General features: G+C 34.6%; 1 protein-coding gene across 6 annotated transcripts in view; it reads right to left on the reverse strand.

The window, feature by feature from the left end:
• CNST (consortin, connexin sorting protein) overlaps positions 1-13,306 on the reverse strand; it is a 107,856-nt gene that overhangs the window by 28,394 nt on the left and 66,156 nt on the right. For all 6 annotated transcript variants that reach the window (XM_073801265.1, XM_019920472.3, XM_073801256.1 and 3 more), the window contains 5 exons: positions 10,885-10,915; positions 9,014-9,100; positions 8,455-8,569; positions 5,646-5,667; positions 5,377-5,473 (listed from right to left, as the gene is read on the reverse strand). In XM_073801265.1, the coding sequence (XP_073657366.1) occupies positions 5,377-5,473; positions 5,646-5,667; positions 8,455-8,569; positions 9,014-9,100; positions 10,885-10,915 (352 nt within the window). The remainder of the gene's footprint in view (positions 1-5,376; positions 5,474-5,645; positions 5,668-8,454; positions 8,570-9,013; positions 9,101-10,884; positions 10,916-13,306) is intronic.

Below are 13,306 nucleotides of genomic sequence, written 5' to 3' on the forward strand. Positions count from 1 at the left end.
GAAACAATATAAAATATGAAAAGAAGTAGTAATTTAAGATGCAAAGGGCAAGAGTTTCAGACTAGATCAGGAGAGTAGCTATAGTTTGTTTGACGCCATATAAAATCTAAGTGATATTTTTAATACGTATTCAGTCTCCAAATCACACATAATATATGCTACTTTATAATTTGTTGTATCAAATCATGCTTTTGGGGAAAAACTTAAAACCTGTCCTTACAGGTAATGAAAAACAGTCTGCTGCCTTACCCTCCCATCTGTCTGATTCCTGCTCTCTAGGGGCAGCCAATTTTCAGTTCCTTTAGCTGTTTCCTCTCATATTTACTCTCCATTTCTAGATAAGACTTACATTGTTATTTATTGACTTTTCAGTTTTAGAGAACACCTACTGACTTCCTACTATGGAAGAGAGTTAGCTCTCATGGTTCCTTTCCCCAACAATGATGTTTTCTTTCTCCTCCTCTAGCTCCCATTACAATTCAACACAATTCTAGGGCAAATCAATATTCAAATGCTTATGTTACTATGGCTTTGTAAGTATTATTCACAACTGACCCACACTATGTACTCTGATACGTCTTCCTTTCTCCTTTATGCTTTGTTTTCCTTGGTGTTGATAACTGCCTCATTACTTCATTAAAAAAAAAAAAACTTTACCTATGTGTCTTCAAACTCTGACAGATGTACAACTACGGCATATGTACCAAGAGGTAATCCATCAGTTTTAAAACATATCCTTCTTGAGTCCCTGACCTGGAACTCCTCTCCAGGGCTGCTACACAGTTATCATCCTGGAATTTCCTTTCCCAGTGATCCTAGGAATTCATTTTGGCTCTATTTTGGAAACCTTGTTTTCTCTGAATCCCAGGTCTTCCTCTTTGTTTATCCTCTCTTAGTAGAACACGTCCTAAGAACAGGTACATGGAAGGTAAACTTTCTAAGGTTATTCACATCTGAAAGTCTTTACTTCTTCACCCCTGACTAGAACTTTGGTTGGGTAAAGTTTTCTAGGTTAGAAATCATTCTCTCTCGCAATTTTGAAGGCACTGCTGTATTGTGTCTAGCTTCCAACAGGCCTCCGATTCGGTAGAAGGGGAATATAAAGGTCTAAATGCTTCTTGTACAGTCTTTTAGCCCAACTTTAAACCCTTAAATTTAGAGGTACCCTCTGTGCTTCCAATTCCCAAACCTTCCCAAGCCGAAATCAACCTTTTCCCTGTAGACACTTAGTTTCTGGCTTTCTCTGGTATGTTAAGCCAGGTGTCACCCATCTATCTGCTTTCCAGCTTCCAAAATTTTCTGGATGTCATATCTGCTGCTGGGTCCTTGCCAGTTCTATCCTTCTGGCTTTCTGCCTTTAAGGATCCCCTTCAGATATTTTAATAGTGTTCCAAAAAGAAAGTGGAAGTAAATGTTTGATCCACTATGTTTAACCAAAAATATTTTCTGAATTTTCTACGAGTATGTATCATAGTATAAAACTTATTGTTAATGTTTCTGTTAATATTAACGTGAATTTCTGTTAATTGGTTCTCCTGAACCCAAAGATCTAGTGAGGTAAGTTTACTAAACCCTACTGCATTGACTTAAGATGTACTAAAAAAAAAAATTCTACTCTGATGACATAAAAATGGAATAAAAGCTGAGTGTATGACAGATACTTAATAATACCAAATTAAAGAGGTAGTTCTAAAATGAGAAGTTAGACTTAAACCTAAGTTCTAACACATGCTCTACAAATGCACATACCTTTGCGTTACTCTCTCATTTCCCATTCCCCCATGAATTCTCTTTAGGGAAAAATCCCCTATACAATACATGATGTGAGACTAAAGCATTCATGAATTAACACATTTCTTATATTTTCTGAGTATCTCATTAATTATCATCAGGTAAAAACATCTGAGTGATATCAGGCTTGAAAAAGAAATTTTCAATGTTAATATCTATTTTAGCAGATGGAAAGAAATGTGCCTAAATTAAGTCTGAACTGTTGGTAATAGTATAAATTAGTACAACTTCTACAGAGGCTAATTCAAAACTAAAAATGTACATACTCAGTCATCAGGGAAAAGCAAGGTAAAACCACAATGACATTCATATCCACTAAAATGACTTAAGAAAAAAAAGACTGACAACATTAAATGTCAGCAAGGACGTGGAACACCTGGAATTCTCATATATTGCTGGTGGGGTATAAAATAGGACAACAGCGTTGGAGAACTATTTGACAGTTTTTTAGAAAGCTAAACATGTACCTTCCCTATGACCCAATGACTCCACCCTAAGTTCTTTACCCAAGAGAAATAAAAACATGTATCTACAAAAAAACCTTCCTACCGTTTTATTCATGATATCTCCAACTTGGAAACAACCCAAATATCTATCAACAGGTGTATGGATAAATAAATTGTGGTATGGTCAAAAAAGTGGAATACTACTCAGCAATGAAAGGAAATGAATTAATGATACATACAACAATATGGGAGGCTCTCAAAAAAAAAAGGATGCTGAGCAATTCTACTTATATTACATTCTAAAACAGGGAAAACCCACTGATAATAAGAGAAAGCACTGGGTCGCCTGGGACTGGAGGTGGGAGGGACTGAGTGTAAGAGGGCTGGGAGAAAGATTCTGGAGTGATGAATGTGTTCCATATCTTGACTGGGGTAGTAGTTACATGAGTGTATACAGTTGTCAAATCTCACCAAATTATACACTTCAAATGGGTACATTTTATTGTATGGAAATTGTACTTCAATAAAGTTGATTTAAAAATGGGAAGGGAATGATAAATAGAGAACTCAGGATAATGGTTACCTCAGGAATGGAGTGAAGCAGGTGATGGGATAGAGAGGAACACAAAGGTAGCTGTAACAGAACTGACAATTTAGTCCCTTGTTAGGTACAAGGTTCACAGGTCTTCATTTTTCTATCAATTGTTAAAATGTATGTACGTTTCATATTATTTTTACATATAAAATATTACTTAATAAAATGAATTAAAATATAAATTAATAAAAACACATGGGCTTCAGGGTCAGAAAAATAGGGTTTAGCTTTGTGTTCTAATTAGTTCTGTTCCGGAATAAGTCACTTACCTTCCTTGAGTTTCTTAAAATGATTTAGCCTACCTTAAATTGGTTGTTAGGAGGAAAAGATGAGATAATATACATAAAAGTATTTTGAAAATATAAAATACTACGTAACTTACTTGAAGACTTTAATAATGATAGATTAATTAGAAAAGTAGCAATGAATAACACATAGAGAACATTAATGGAATACTAGAAGTAGGGGGTAGTGATAACATGAGGAGGAAGTGGTGGAGGAAGAGTAATGAGAGCAGTGAGCACATATTTTTCTTACCTTATGCCAGGTACTGTTCTAAACTTTAATGAAATTACTAATTTAATCCTCATAAGAATCCTATGAGGTAAGAACTATTAATGTCCACCTTTTGGAGCTGAGGAAAGGGAGGGACAGAGAAATTAGGCAACTTGCTTATGGTCACACAACTTTTTTTTTTTTTTGGCTGCACCGTGTAGCATGCAGGATCTTAGTTCCCCAACCAGGCATGGAACCCATGTGCCCTGCACTGGGAGTGCGAAGTCTTAACCACTGGACCACCAGGGAAGACTCTTAGGGTCACACAACTTCAAGTGGTGGAGAGAGGATTCAAACCAGACAAGTTTGGTGCCAGAAACAATGTCTTTAACCACCACACACACAAAAAAGCAAGTTACTTATTATATAAGGAGCTTAAGACCAAGATATGTAGAGAGAAAGAAAAGGGAAAGTCTACACTGTAGAACATGTAAGATATTAGAAATAAGGAATATGGGGTAAAACAAGGACAATATATTAAATACAAATCATTTAAAGTAATATTTTCATATTTCTTTCTCTCATATTCTTTCTTACATTTCTATGTATTTATTCATAGAATAACCAATCTGAGTAGGCTCATTATGAGACATTTGACATTTTTCCTTAAAAGATATTATTTTATCAGACTTGGCAAGATTTCTTTCTCCAGAATTTAGTCCACACCCTCCCCATAAAATGGCTATTAATGAAATGTCTGCATTGTGTAAGTCTTTGAAAATCCACACAACTTACTTAGCAGAAGTATGCTGCAATTTAATTAGAAACCAGAAGACCCAGGTTCTAGTTGTGAATCAAAGCACCAAGCAAGTGGCTTAAATGTGGTATCTCAGTTTCCTGTCTGAGATACTGGTGTCTCAGTTCCTATCTCGCAGTAAAGGCCAAGCTAGAAGTAGTGCCAAGCTAGTGCTAGGCAGTGTCAGACTCAAACACTCAGCATGTAATAACAGCCTTCTTCCCAATGTGCACAGCAAAGAGACACATTCACACCCAAACTAGGTGACTATTTTGTGACTTTTTCCCTAAGATTTTTATGAAGCTCATTGTATTCTGATTTCCAAAATAAAAATGACTGGGAAAAAGAGACAGGAAGAACAGAGTATAGTAGGATTGACCTAAGGCAACCCAAATTTGCCTCATAAGAGAAGAGGGGATAAAATAAGATTTAGGGGGAAAAAAAACATAAAGAGAAAAAAGCAAGTGAAATTGCAGGCGCCATCGTCATCATCTTACCTCTTCAAGCACCTCAAGTCAAAAGACCTGATGCTGCCTGTTTACTATCAGGGCTCTCAGGCCCAGGAACATAAAGCCCAGGAATATAAATTAGTACTAAAATCATAAACAAGGAGAAATAAATGCCCTAAAACATATTTATTTATCTTTATTTTCTAAAGTTTTTATAATGAACATACATTACTACTGTAAGAAAAAAAATTTCTAGAAATCTTTAACCTTTGACATAAGACACAGTGCTATAAAATATACTATGAATGCTATAGAAATATATATGTACAAATTAAAGTATACCATATGTTAGTCAACAAAAAAAGGAAAAGAATAAATTACTATAGATAAACTATAAGGATACAGAGCTTATCTTGATAATATCTAGATTTACAGAAAAAATTTCTGATAAAGTTTGTACAAAAATTGATTTTTTTTAACAGAAAGGGATGTCTGAATACACTAAAACCAATTCTATTTCAGAGCTTATTTGTACAATCTTGTCATATTCTGTTAGACACATATAACCACCTACTGAAAACATGAAATAATTTTATGTTTTTACAAGAATTCAGATTTTATCATTCCTACTACTAGATATCTAAAAATAGAATTACACAATGTAAAAAAGTCTTGCTTTGCTATTTGTGCAGGAGAGGTATACGCAAAAAAACTCCTTCACAGCAACTCAGATTAACATTTGTAGAATACTTATTATAAGAGGCAGGCATATCTCTTATATCCCCCTGTAATTTAAAAACATACCCGGCTCTTTGGCTGTAGCTCCTCTTTCCTTTGGATCTTCAGATACTATTAACTGCATAAAGCATTTCCTTCCCAGGGACTTCTGTACAGCTGCTATCTAAAAAGTTTTTTAAAAAGAAGAAGAAGAAAAATAAAACTTTGGAGGAAACTATTACATTAAATTAGAAAGCTGAAAATAATTTGAGAAAGGTTTCATTATTTTCTAAAACAGTCCATACAACAAACATGACACATTTTTCCTATAGACATTTTCAAAGAAAATCTCTTACCTTATGTTTGGATAAAAGAGGACTGTAGAAAAAAAGAGAGAAAAAAAAGAATTAAAAAAATAAATTACAGCAGCAATATGCTTCCAAACAAATGTCACTTAAAGGGCTGTAAAAAAAAAAAATAGAGCTTCTCTGGATTCTAATATTAGCACAGAACATTTCCACTGCTGAAACATTACCACTGGTTCACATAGTTCAAAGTGCAGCTATCTCATGTGTTAATCTCCTTAGATGGCCAATAACTAATGAAAACCTCCATAGAAGCTATAAATACTGAGATTCGGGGGGAAAAGTGTCAACCTTTTGCTAATAATGTATTTCAAGAGCATTTCACAGATACTATTAAAATTTTAGTTTATGTCATTATAGTCTAAAATTATGGTGGAAGATAATTTTATATGCATTATCCATAGAAAAGGATAACAAAAGTAATCTTTAAATATTATACTTTAGGAAATACCCAAGATAAAAGAATGCATATATTCACCACAAAGCATACACAAAAATGTTCACAGCCATTTTATTCATACAATTCAAAAACTGGAAACAAACCAAATGTCTATTAACAATATAATGGATAAATAAATTGCTGCATAGTCATATAATGAATACACACAGCAGTAAAGCAGAGCAAGTTACCATAACATGTAACAACATAACCATGGGCAAAAGAAGCTAGATACAAAAATCTACTCTGTGTGATTACATTTATATTAAATTACAGAACAGGCAAACACACTGTTATAGAACTCAGACAGTAGTTACTTTGGGAGATGGGTACTGACTTTGTACAGAAATTAGGCAGATTTCTGAGGGGCTGGACTGTCCTGTATCTTGGTCAGACTGGTAGTTACACTATGTATCTGTACATGTACAAATTCATCAAGCTGGGTACTTTAATGTATGTATAACTCAAAAATATTTTTTATATTAAAAATTTTAGGAGTATAATTTTGGGAAATTATCAAATTTAAAGCATAAAAATTTGAGGTTTTGTTTGCTATACTATCCACTGTTCATTAGCCAGAAATTCTCTAGTGATCTGAAGCAATGTGACTAGCTTTTAAATTGTGTGTTGGCAAGTTACCTTATATTTAAAAAGAGAAAAAAAAAAAGAAAAACAAAGTCATGCTCATATTAGGTTAAAAAAAATTGTTTTTAAATAATTAAAACATTTGTAACACATTAAAAATTATTAGTTCCATGGGAAGGGCAGAAAAAGTGTCTATACTGAAATTGTGAAAGTAAGAAAACAATCTCCACAGTATGGAGGTTCCTTAAAAAACTACAAATAGAACCTACCATATGACCCATCAATCCCACTACTGGGCATACACCCTGAGAAAACCATAATTCAAAAAGAGTCATGTACCAAAATGTTCATTGCAGCTCTATTTACAATAGCCCGGAGATGGAAACAACCTAAGTGTCCATCATAGGATGAATGGATAAAGAAGATGTGGCACATATATACAATGGAATATTACTCAGCCATAAAAAGAAACGAAATTGAGCTATTTGTAATGAGGTGGATAGACCTAGAGTCTGTCATACAGAGTGAAGCAAGTCAGAAAGAGAAAGACAAATACTGTATGCTAACACATATATATGGAATTTAAGAAAAAAAAATGTCATGAAGAACCTAGGGGTAAGACAGGAATAAAGACACAGACCTACTATAGAATGGACTTGAGGATATGGAGAGGGGGAAGGGTAAGCTGTGACAAAGCGAGAGAGAGGCATGAACATATATACACTACCAAACGTAAGGTAGATATAGCTAGTGGGAAGCAGCCGCATAGCACAGGGAGATCAGCTTGGTGCTTTGTGACCGCCTGGAGGGGTGGGATAGGGAGGGTGGGAGGGAGGGAGACGCAAGAGGGAAGAGATATGGGAACATACGTAAATGTATAACTGATTTACTTTGTTATAAAGCAGAAACTAACCATTGTAAAGCAATTATACTCCAATAAAGATGTAAAAAAAAAGAAAGAAAAGAAAAAAAAAGAAAACAATCTCCTTTATCTATTTTAAAAGATTCCGTTGTTTAAAACCTCTACAAAGTCAAAAGTTAACCTATTTAACTCACTAAGAATTAGGTTATAATGCAAAATCCATACAAATACTGTTTCAAAGGTTCAAATTGACTAACACAAGAAAATTGTACATCCCAGAAATCTGCACTTGTTTAATCACTATCATGTCCCCTCACCTTTAAAATTCTGAGTCTTCAAATAATGAATTAAAAAAATATATTTAAGTTCTTTATTATTACTATATTCAGTTTTAAAAATCCAACTCTTTGATATAAATCAAACAATTTAAAATTATCTGGTAAATGGACTTTTCCTTCTACAGTATTTTGGTTAAATACCATAGTGCGTTTGCTTTCCAGTATTAGACTACTCTTAAAAATGTGTTTTTACTATAACATAGTATAGTAAAAACATAGAAACACTGACAAACATACAAACATTGAAAAACAATTATAATAAAAAATCCTAACACAAATTTTTCCATCTGAATCGCCTAATCTCTTAACCAAAAAGTAATCGAAATTAGAAGTTACATTTAAAAATTTCTAATTAGAAGGTGCTTTGAATTTTGTAAAGTAGACCTTTCGCTGAGTTTAGTGTAAGAAACAGATAAAAGCTGAGAAAGGAACCTAATCATTTTATCAATTTTAATTTCTCCAGTTGAAAGCATTAACAAAACAAAGAAATGAATCTTGTATTTCAAATATTCAATGCTACAGTGCTTCTTCAATATTCTATTCAAACTCATTGTAAACAAATACTGAAGTACTTACTCTTGATGTGTTGTGCAAAATTTAGCAAGCCGTTCAAAATCCTCACCATTAAATCCTTTTTCTGAGTTCCTCAAAGATGTAACTGTATGTGGTTGTACAGTTTTCCATTTTGTTTCTAAATTTAAAATATTTGTTAGTCACTGGCTGTTATAAAACATGTTTAGGAGGGAAAAAATAGATAACTGGCACCACTGATAGAGATCATCATGCAAAAGTATCTTCTCAACCCCAAAGTTAACACAGAAATAGCTAAGTGATTACTTTTCATTCTAAGTAAATATTATCCCAGAGACTAAATTAGCCAATAGGGCATACAAAGGGATCAGAAGAAATGCAAACAGTTGCAAGTGTTCTTTTCTTGGCACTGATATGAAGAACAAAATACAAAGAGAAAAATTTTCTTACAGTGACATAAACTTGTGCTAAAAATGCTACTTTCTTTGCAACATTAACTTGACTAGAAATGTCTATTTCCTAAAACTAGGTCAAATATGTTAACTTTCTAGAGAGCAACTTGTTAGATTATTGATAATTCCACATTCTGTTAGTCTGTACTCACCCCACTGTTCTTGAATGGCAGAAAGATTTGCGAGCAATTGCTCATGATACAGTCGTTCGAGCTGAATGAATTTCATTGCTTTCTCATCTGAATAGAAAATTTGAGGAAAACAGAAATCCAGCCTAAAGAATAATGTCCTATATCAGTTGATAAATTTGAAGCTTACCAAAAAATGAGAGGACTCTAAATACTTTTAAATTTAAACAAAACTTAAGTAAGGTTTCTTGGTTCTGAAGTAGGTAAATTTTAATGTAGCGTATCATGCAGTAGCTACCTGGGTTCTATTCTATCAGCAAACAGTAGAAATAAAAAGAAGGTTTTAACGTTCAAGGAATGGCTGCTTGCTAACAATATCTCTAGGAGAGTCAATTAAATATAATTTAATTAGAAATAGGACCCATGTGGAATCCTGTATCTAAGTGTTCCCCCCCCCTTTCTTTCTCTCCTTAAATTACCTTCTGTCAAGCAACTATGTTACCCTCTAGTCAAATGTTTGTTTCTGATTTCAACTGCCTGTGATCCTTTACTTATTTCTCACCGAACACTTAAAAAAAATTAACTTGCCACAGTGATTTTCATAATTATGTGCTTCTACTTTTTTGGTAGATTTTCTTATAAACTGCTGTCTTCTCCATCTGTATCACACATTTAGCATCACATGAGGTCATAATAAATTGTGCAACTGTCTACCTTCCTTTGGGCCATGTTCTAAATGTTGACCCAGAAAGAAGGAAGAGAAAAAACTCACTGTTTTAGCTTTTTGTCCTTCCCATGATCACTCAGAGGTTTAATTCTCTCTCTCATTTGTAGTCTTAAAGATATGCCAGGAATCATAAAATAGGTCAGGGAGAAGCAGAGACAATTCCATTTTCCTCTGTGCATGGCTTAAAAGTATACCAATGTTTCTCAAACTTTACTGAACATAAAAAGTATTTGAAAATCTTGCTAAAATAGAGATTCATGGGTCTGATCCCCAGAAGCTCTGATTCTAAGGCCCATGAATTTTCGTTTCTAAGAAGCTCCCAGGGATGCTGATGCTGATCTGAACTGCACTACATCATACTCATTATTTGGGTAGCTCTAGCTTCCTTTCCATAAGAATTTGATTTCCTACATACTTAGAAATGAACTGCCACTGTCTGAAGTTTCATTTCGTAGTTTACTGGATAGGGTTCAGGATGATAACGGCTTATCCCTCAATCTGTTGTGAAAGTCAATAAGGTTAGGAGGAAAAAGAAATCACACAAATAGGGAAATAGAGATACTTAGGATACATTCTTTCTAGACAATATATTGGGCCATCTTTCAAAAACAATTTCAAATGAGGAAAATTTAAAAGCTAAGGGAATAAATCTTTCCTATACAAAAGTTAACATGCAGTCTCCTTTGAGAACATTTATTCTGTTTATTACTAGTGAAGAACTCAATCTTCCCTTTACTGATATATAGCTACAATAAGACAGTTATGAGGTTTACTATGTATAATACGCTTGACAGACTCTAACATACGAATATTACTTGACTTGTACTTCTGTTTAATTCAAAAGAAAAAAAATTCAATGGGTTGTTTTTTTTTTTGTTTGTTTTTTGCAAAATGCTTTCCCCCCTCCCCCCAACACACAAATATTTAGATTTTGGTAAAATTAGGGCTTGTTCATGGGAGGTCAAATTTGGGTGCTTCTAGAGAATTTTCTGGAGTGACAAATTCCCTACATCTTGTTTTCTGAGATGGTTACACTGGCGCATACAACAATTAAAACCCAGTGAAAACAACAGATTATACATTTCATTGTACGTAAATCTCAGTTTTTAAAAATGGGCAGTTCTCTAAGAAATCTGTGAATTTCTTCTTGTAATTAAGAAAAGGATACAGTCCTCCTCCTGGAAATAGGACTCTGCTATCTGTTAAAAACAAATAAAAAACAGAGGAAATTAAATTAACATTTGGATGAAAAGACAAATTTAGAAGAAACCAAGACCTTGAAATTCTCAAAGTCTTTGATATTGAACTAAGAAAACTCTTATTTAACTACATTCGCCAGTTCAGAAAAAATCAGACTGTAGGCACAGGACACATTTCTGAAGTCACTTATCTCAAGAAAAGCAAACATAGACATCCTTTGGTCCATATACAATCTCATTCTTCCTACTCTATTTCAAGTCAAAGCAAACATCACTGATTCATTAGAGTTTACAAGTAAGAACTCTAAACAATGAGGGAAATGCTACTGAGGCTTATAAAAGTATATTATGAGTGAAAGGATGACTTTATCGTAAATTAAAAAGTTGAAATATGTCATGTCACATGAAATCTTAAAACCTATTCATTTCATTTCTGTTTCACAAACTACCTCATGGGACACTGATTTTTCATTCTTTTTTGATATTTCAGAAAAGGACAGACCAAGTGCTAATAGTTGAGGACAGACCAAGTGCTAATAGTTGAGCAATGATCTTTGGAATATATACAAAGTGCTGCACAGTATAAAGGGCACTGGATGGGAGGGTGGGGTCCAGAGCCTCATGATCTGGACCCAGTTGAGGCTTATCACTTAGCAGATTCATTCTAGGGCATCTCTAAATTTAAAAATTCTTTGATTCTAAAAACTTTGGGATCTTTTATTTAGATCTTCATTTAGATATAGCATTTATAAATAGAATAGTAAAACCGAAAGTATTCACTGAGAAATATTTTCATAAATTGACTACTGTCATATTTAAAATATTTCATTAAGTACTTTACACTTTCAAACAGTTTCCACTGATTTTTAGTAAGTCTAGTGAAAAAGGTATTCCATTTATAGATCACTATCTCCATTTTCCAGGTAGCTGCCAAGGCAAAGAGCAATAAAGCACTTGTCAAACCTGTAAGCTAGCAATAAAAAGGAATGGTCTTTCCCAAATCCCACAGTGGAAAAAGGATAGTTTTAAAGGAAATATTTGCCTAGCTTAAAATTTATTCTATATATCTAACATTCTTCCAGGAGCAACATACAATATAGATGGACTCAATCACCTCTTTGTAAACTGTTAATCAATTAGCTTTCAGATTTCCATGACAGTTCTAGTACCATAAGTGCAACCAAAAAGACAGGGTCATGGGACTTCCCTGGTGGCGCAGTGGTTAAGAGTCTGCCTGCCAATGCAGGGGACACAAGTTTGAGCCCTGGTCTGGGAAGATCCCACATGCCACGGAGTAACTAAGCCCGTGCACCACAACTACTGAGCCTGCGCTCTAGAGCCAGCGAGCCACAACTACTGAGCCTGCAAGCCACAGCTACTTAAGCCTGCATGCCTAGAGCCCGTGCTCCACCACAAGAGAAGCCACCGCAATGAGAAGCCTGCGCACCGCAACGAAGAATAGACCCCGCGCGCAGCAACGAAGACCCAATGCAGCCAAAAATAAATAAATTTATATATATATAAAAAAAAGACAGGGTCATGAAACCCAAGGTATCAAAAATAAAAGACATTTCCAAGGTGAAAGGGCAGCTTGAAAAATAAATATACAGATCATATCCCCTATAAAAACCTACCCCTGGCAAGTCTAGCAGGGCAAAAGAAAATGTGATTTTCTTTGATGCCCCATATGTCTAGATCTGGGAGGTAGCCTGGTATAACAGAAAAACGTGAGGTTTGAAAGTGAATAACCTGACTGCGTTCTAGTCCAAGCTTTGCCACTACCAGCTGTGTGACCCTGGACATGTTGAGTCTCAAACTCAGCTTCCTTATCTGTAAAATAGGGACAATAATACCTACAGCTCTGAGACAGGGCTGCTGTAAGGACTAAGTGAGGAAACGTGCATCTAGCACAGTGCCCAGCACATAGCAGTAAGTGCTTAAAATGGTTTTCGAGTCTGACTCTGGACTAGAAGTGAGAGAGGCAGAGTAGAATTATGTGAAGAAGTAAGTTGAAAATCACTTTGGGATGGTAATAATTTTAAGGTTCTCCTGGTTTCAGGCTTCTTTTACCTACCAGAAACAAAAAGAAAGGGAATTAGGAAGGTGTAGTTTTTCGGCCATAGTCTTACAGAGTGGCTTCAAGGATCCCAGCGGAGACATATCCTGCCTGAGTCTGAGATGAGTTTCAGTATAAGCTCACTGAGCACAGAGTACAGCACTTGATCTTTTTCTTCTTACTTCTATATGAGAAACTTCTAAGTTTATGACTTCAGTTACATATTTAAAGCTAACCTGCAGTCATATTAACTAAGTCAGTGTAGGAAGATTACTCAAACCCAAAAAAAATAATTTTTAAATGGAATCGTCAAGAGTTCCAAGAGCTAAAAGTAT

This window comes from Tursiops truncatus, chromosome 1, assembly GCF_011762595.2.
Source record: "Tursiops truncatus isolate mTurTru1 chromosome 1, mTurTru1.mat.Y, whole genome shotgun sequence".
Lineage (NCBI taxonomy): Eukaryota > Metazoa > Chordata > Mammalia > Artiodactyla > Delphinidae > Tursiops > Tursiops truncatus.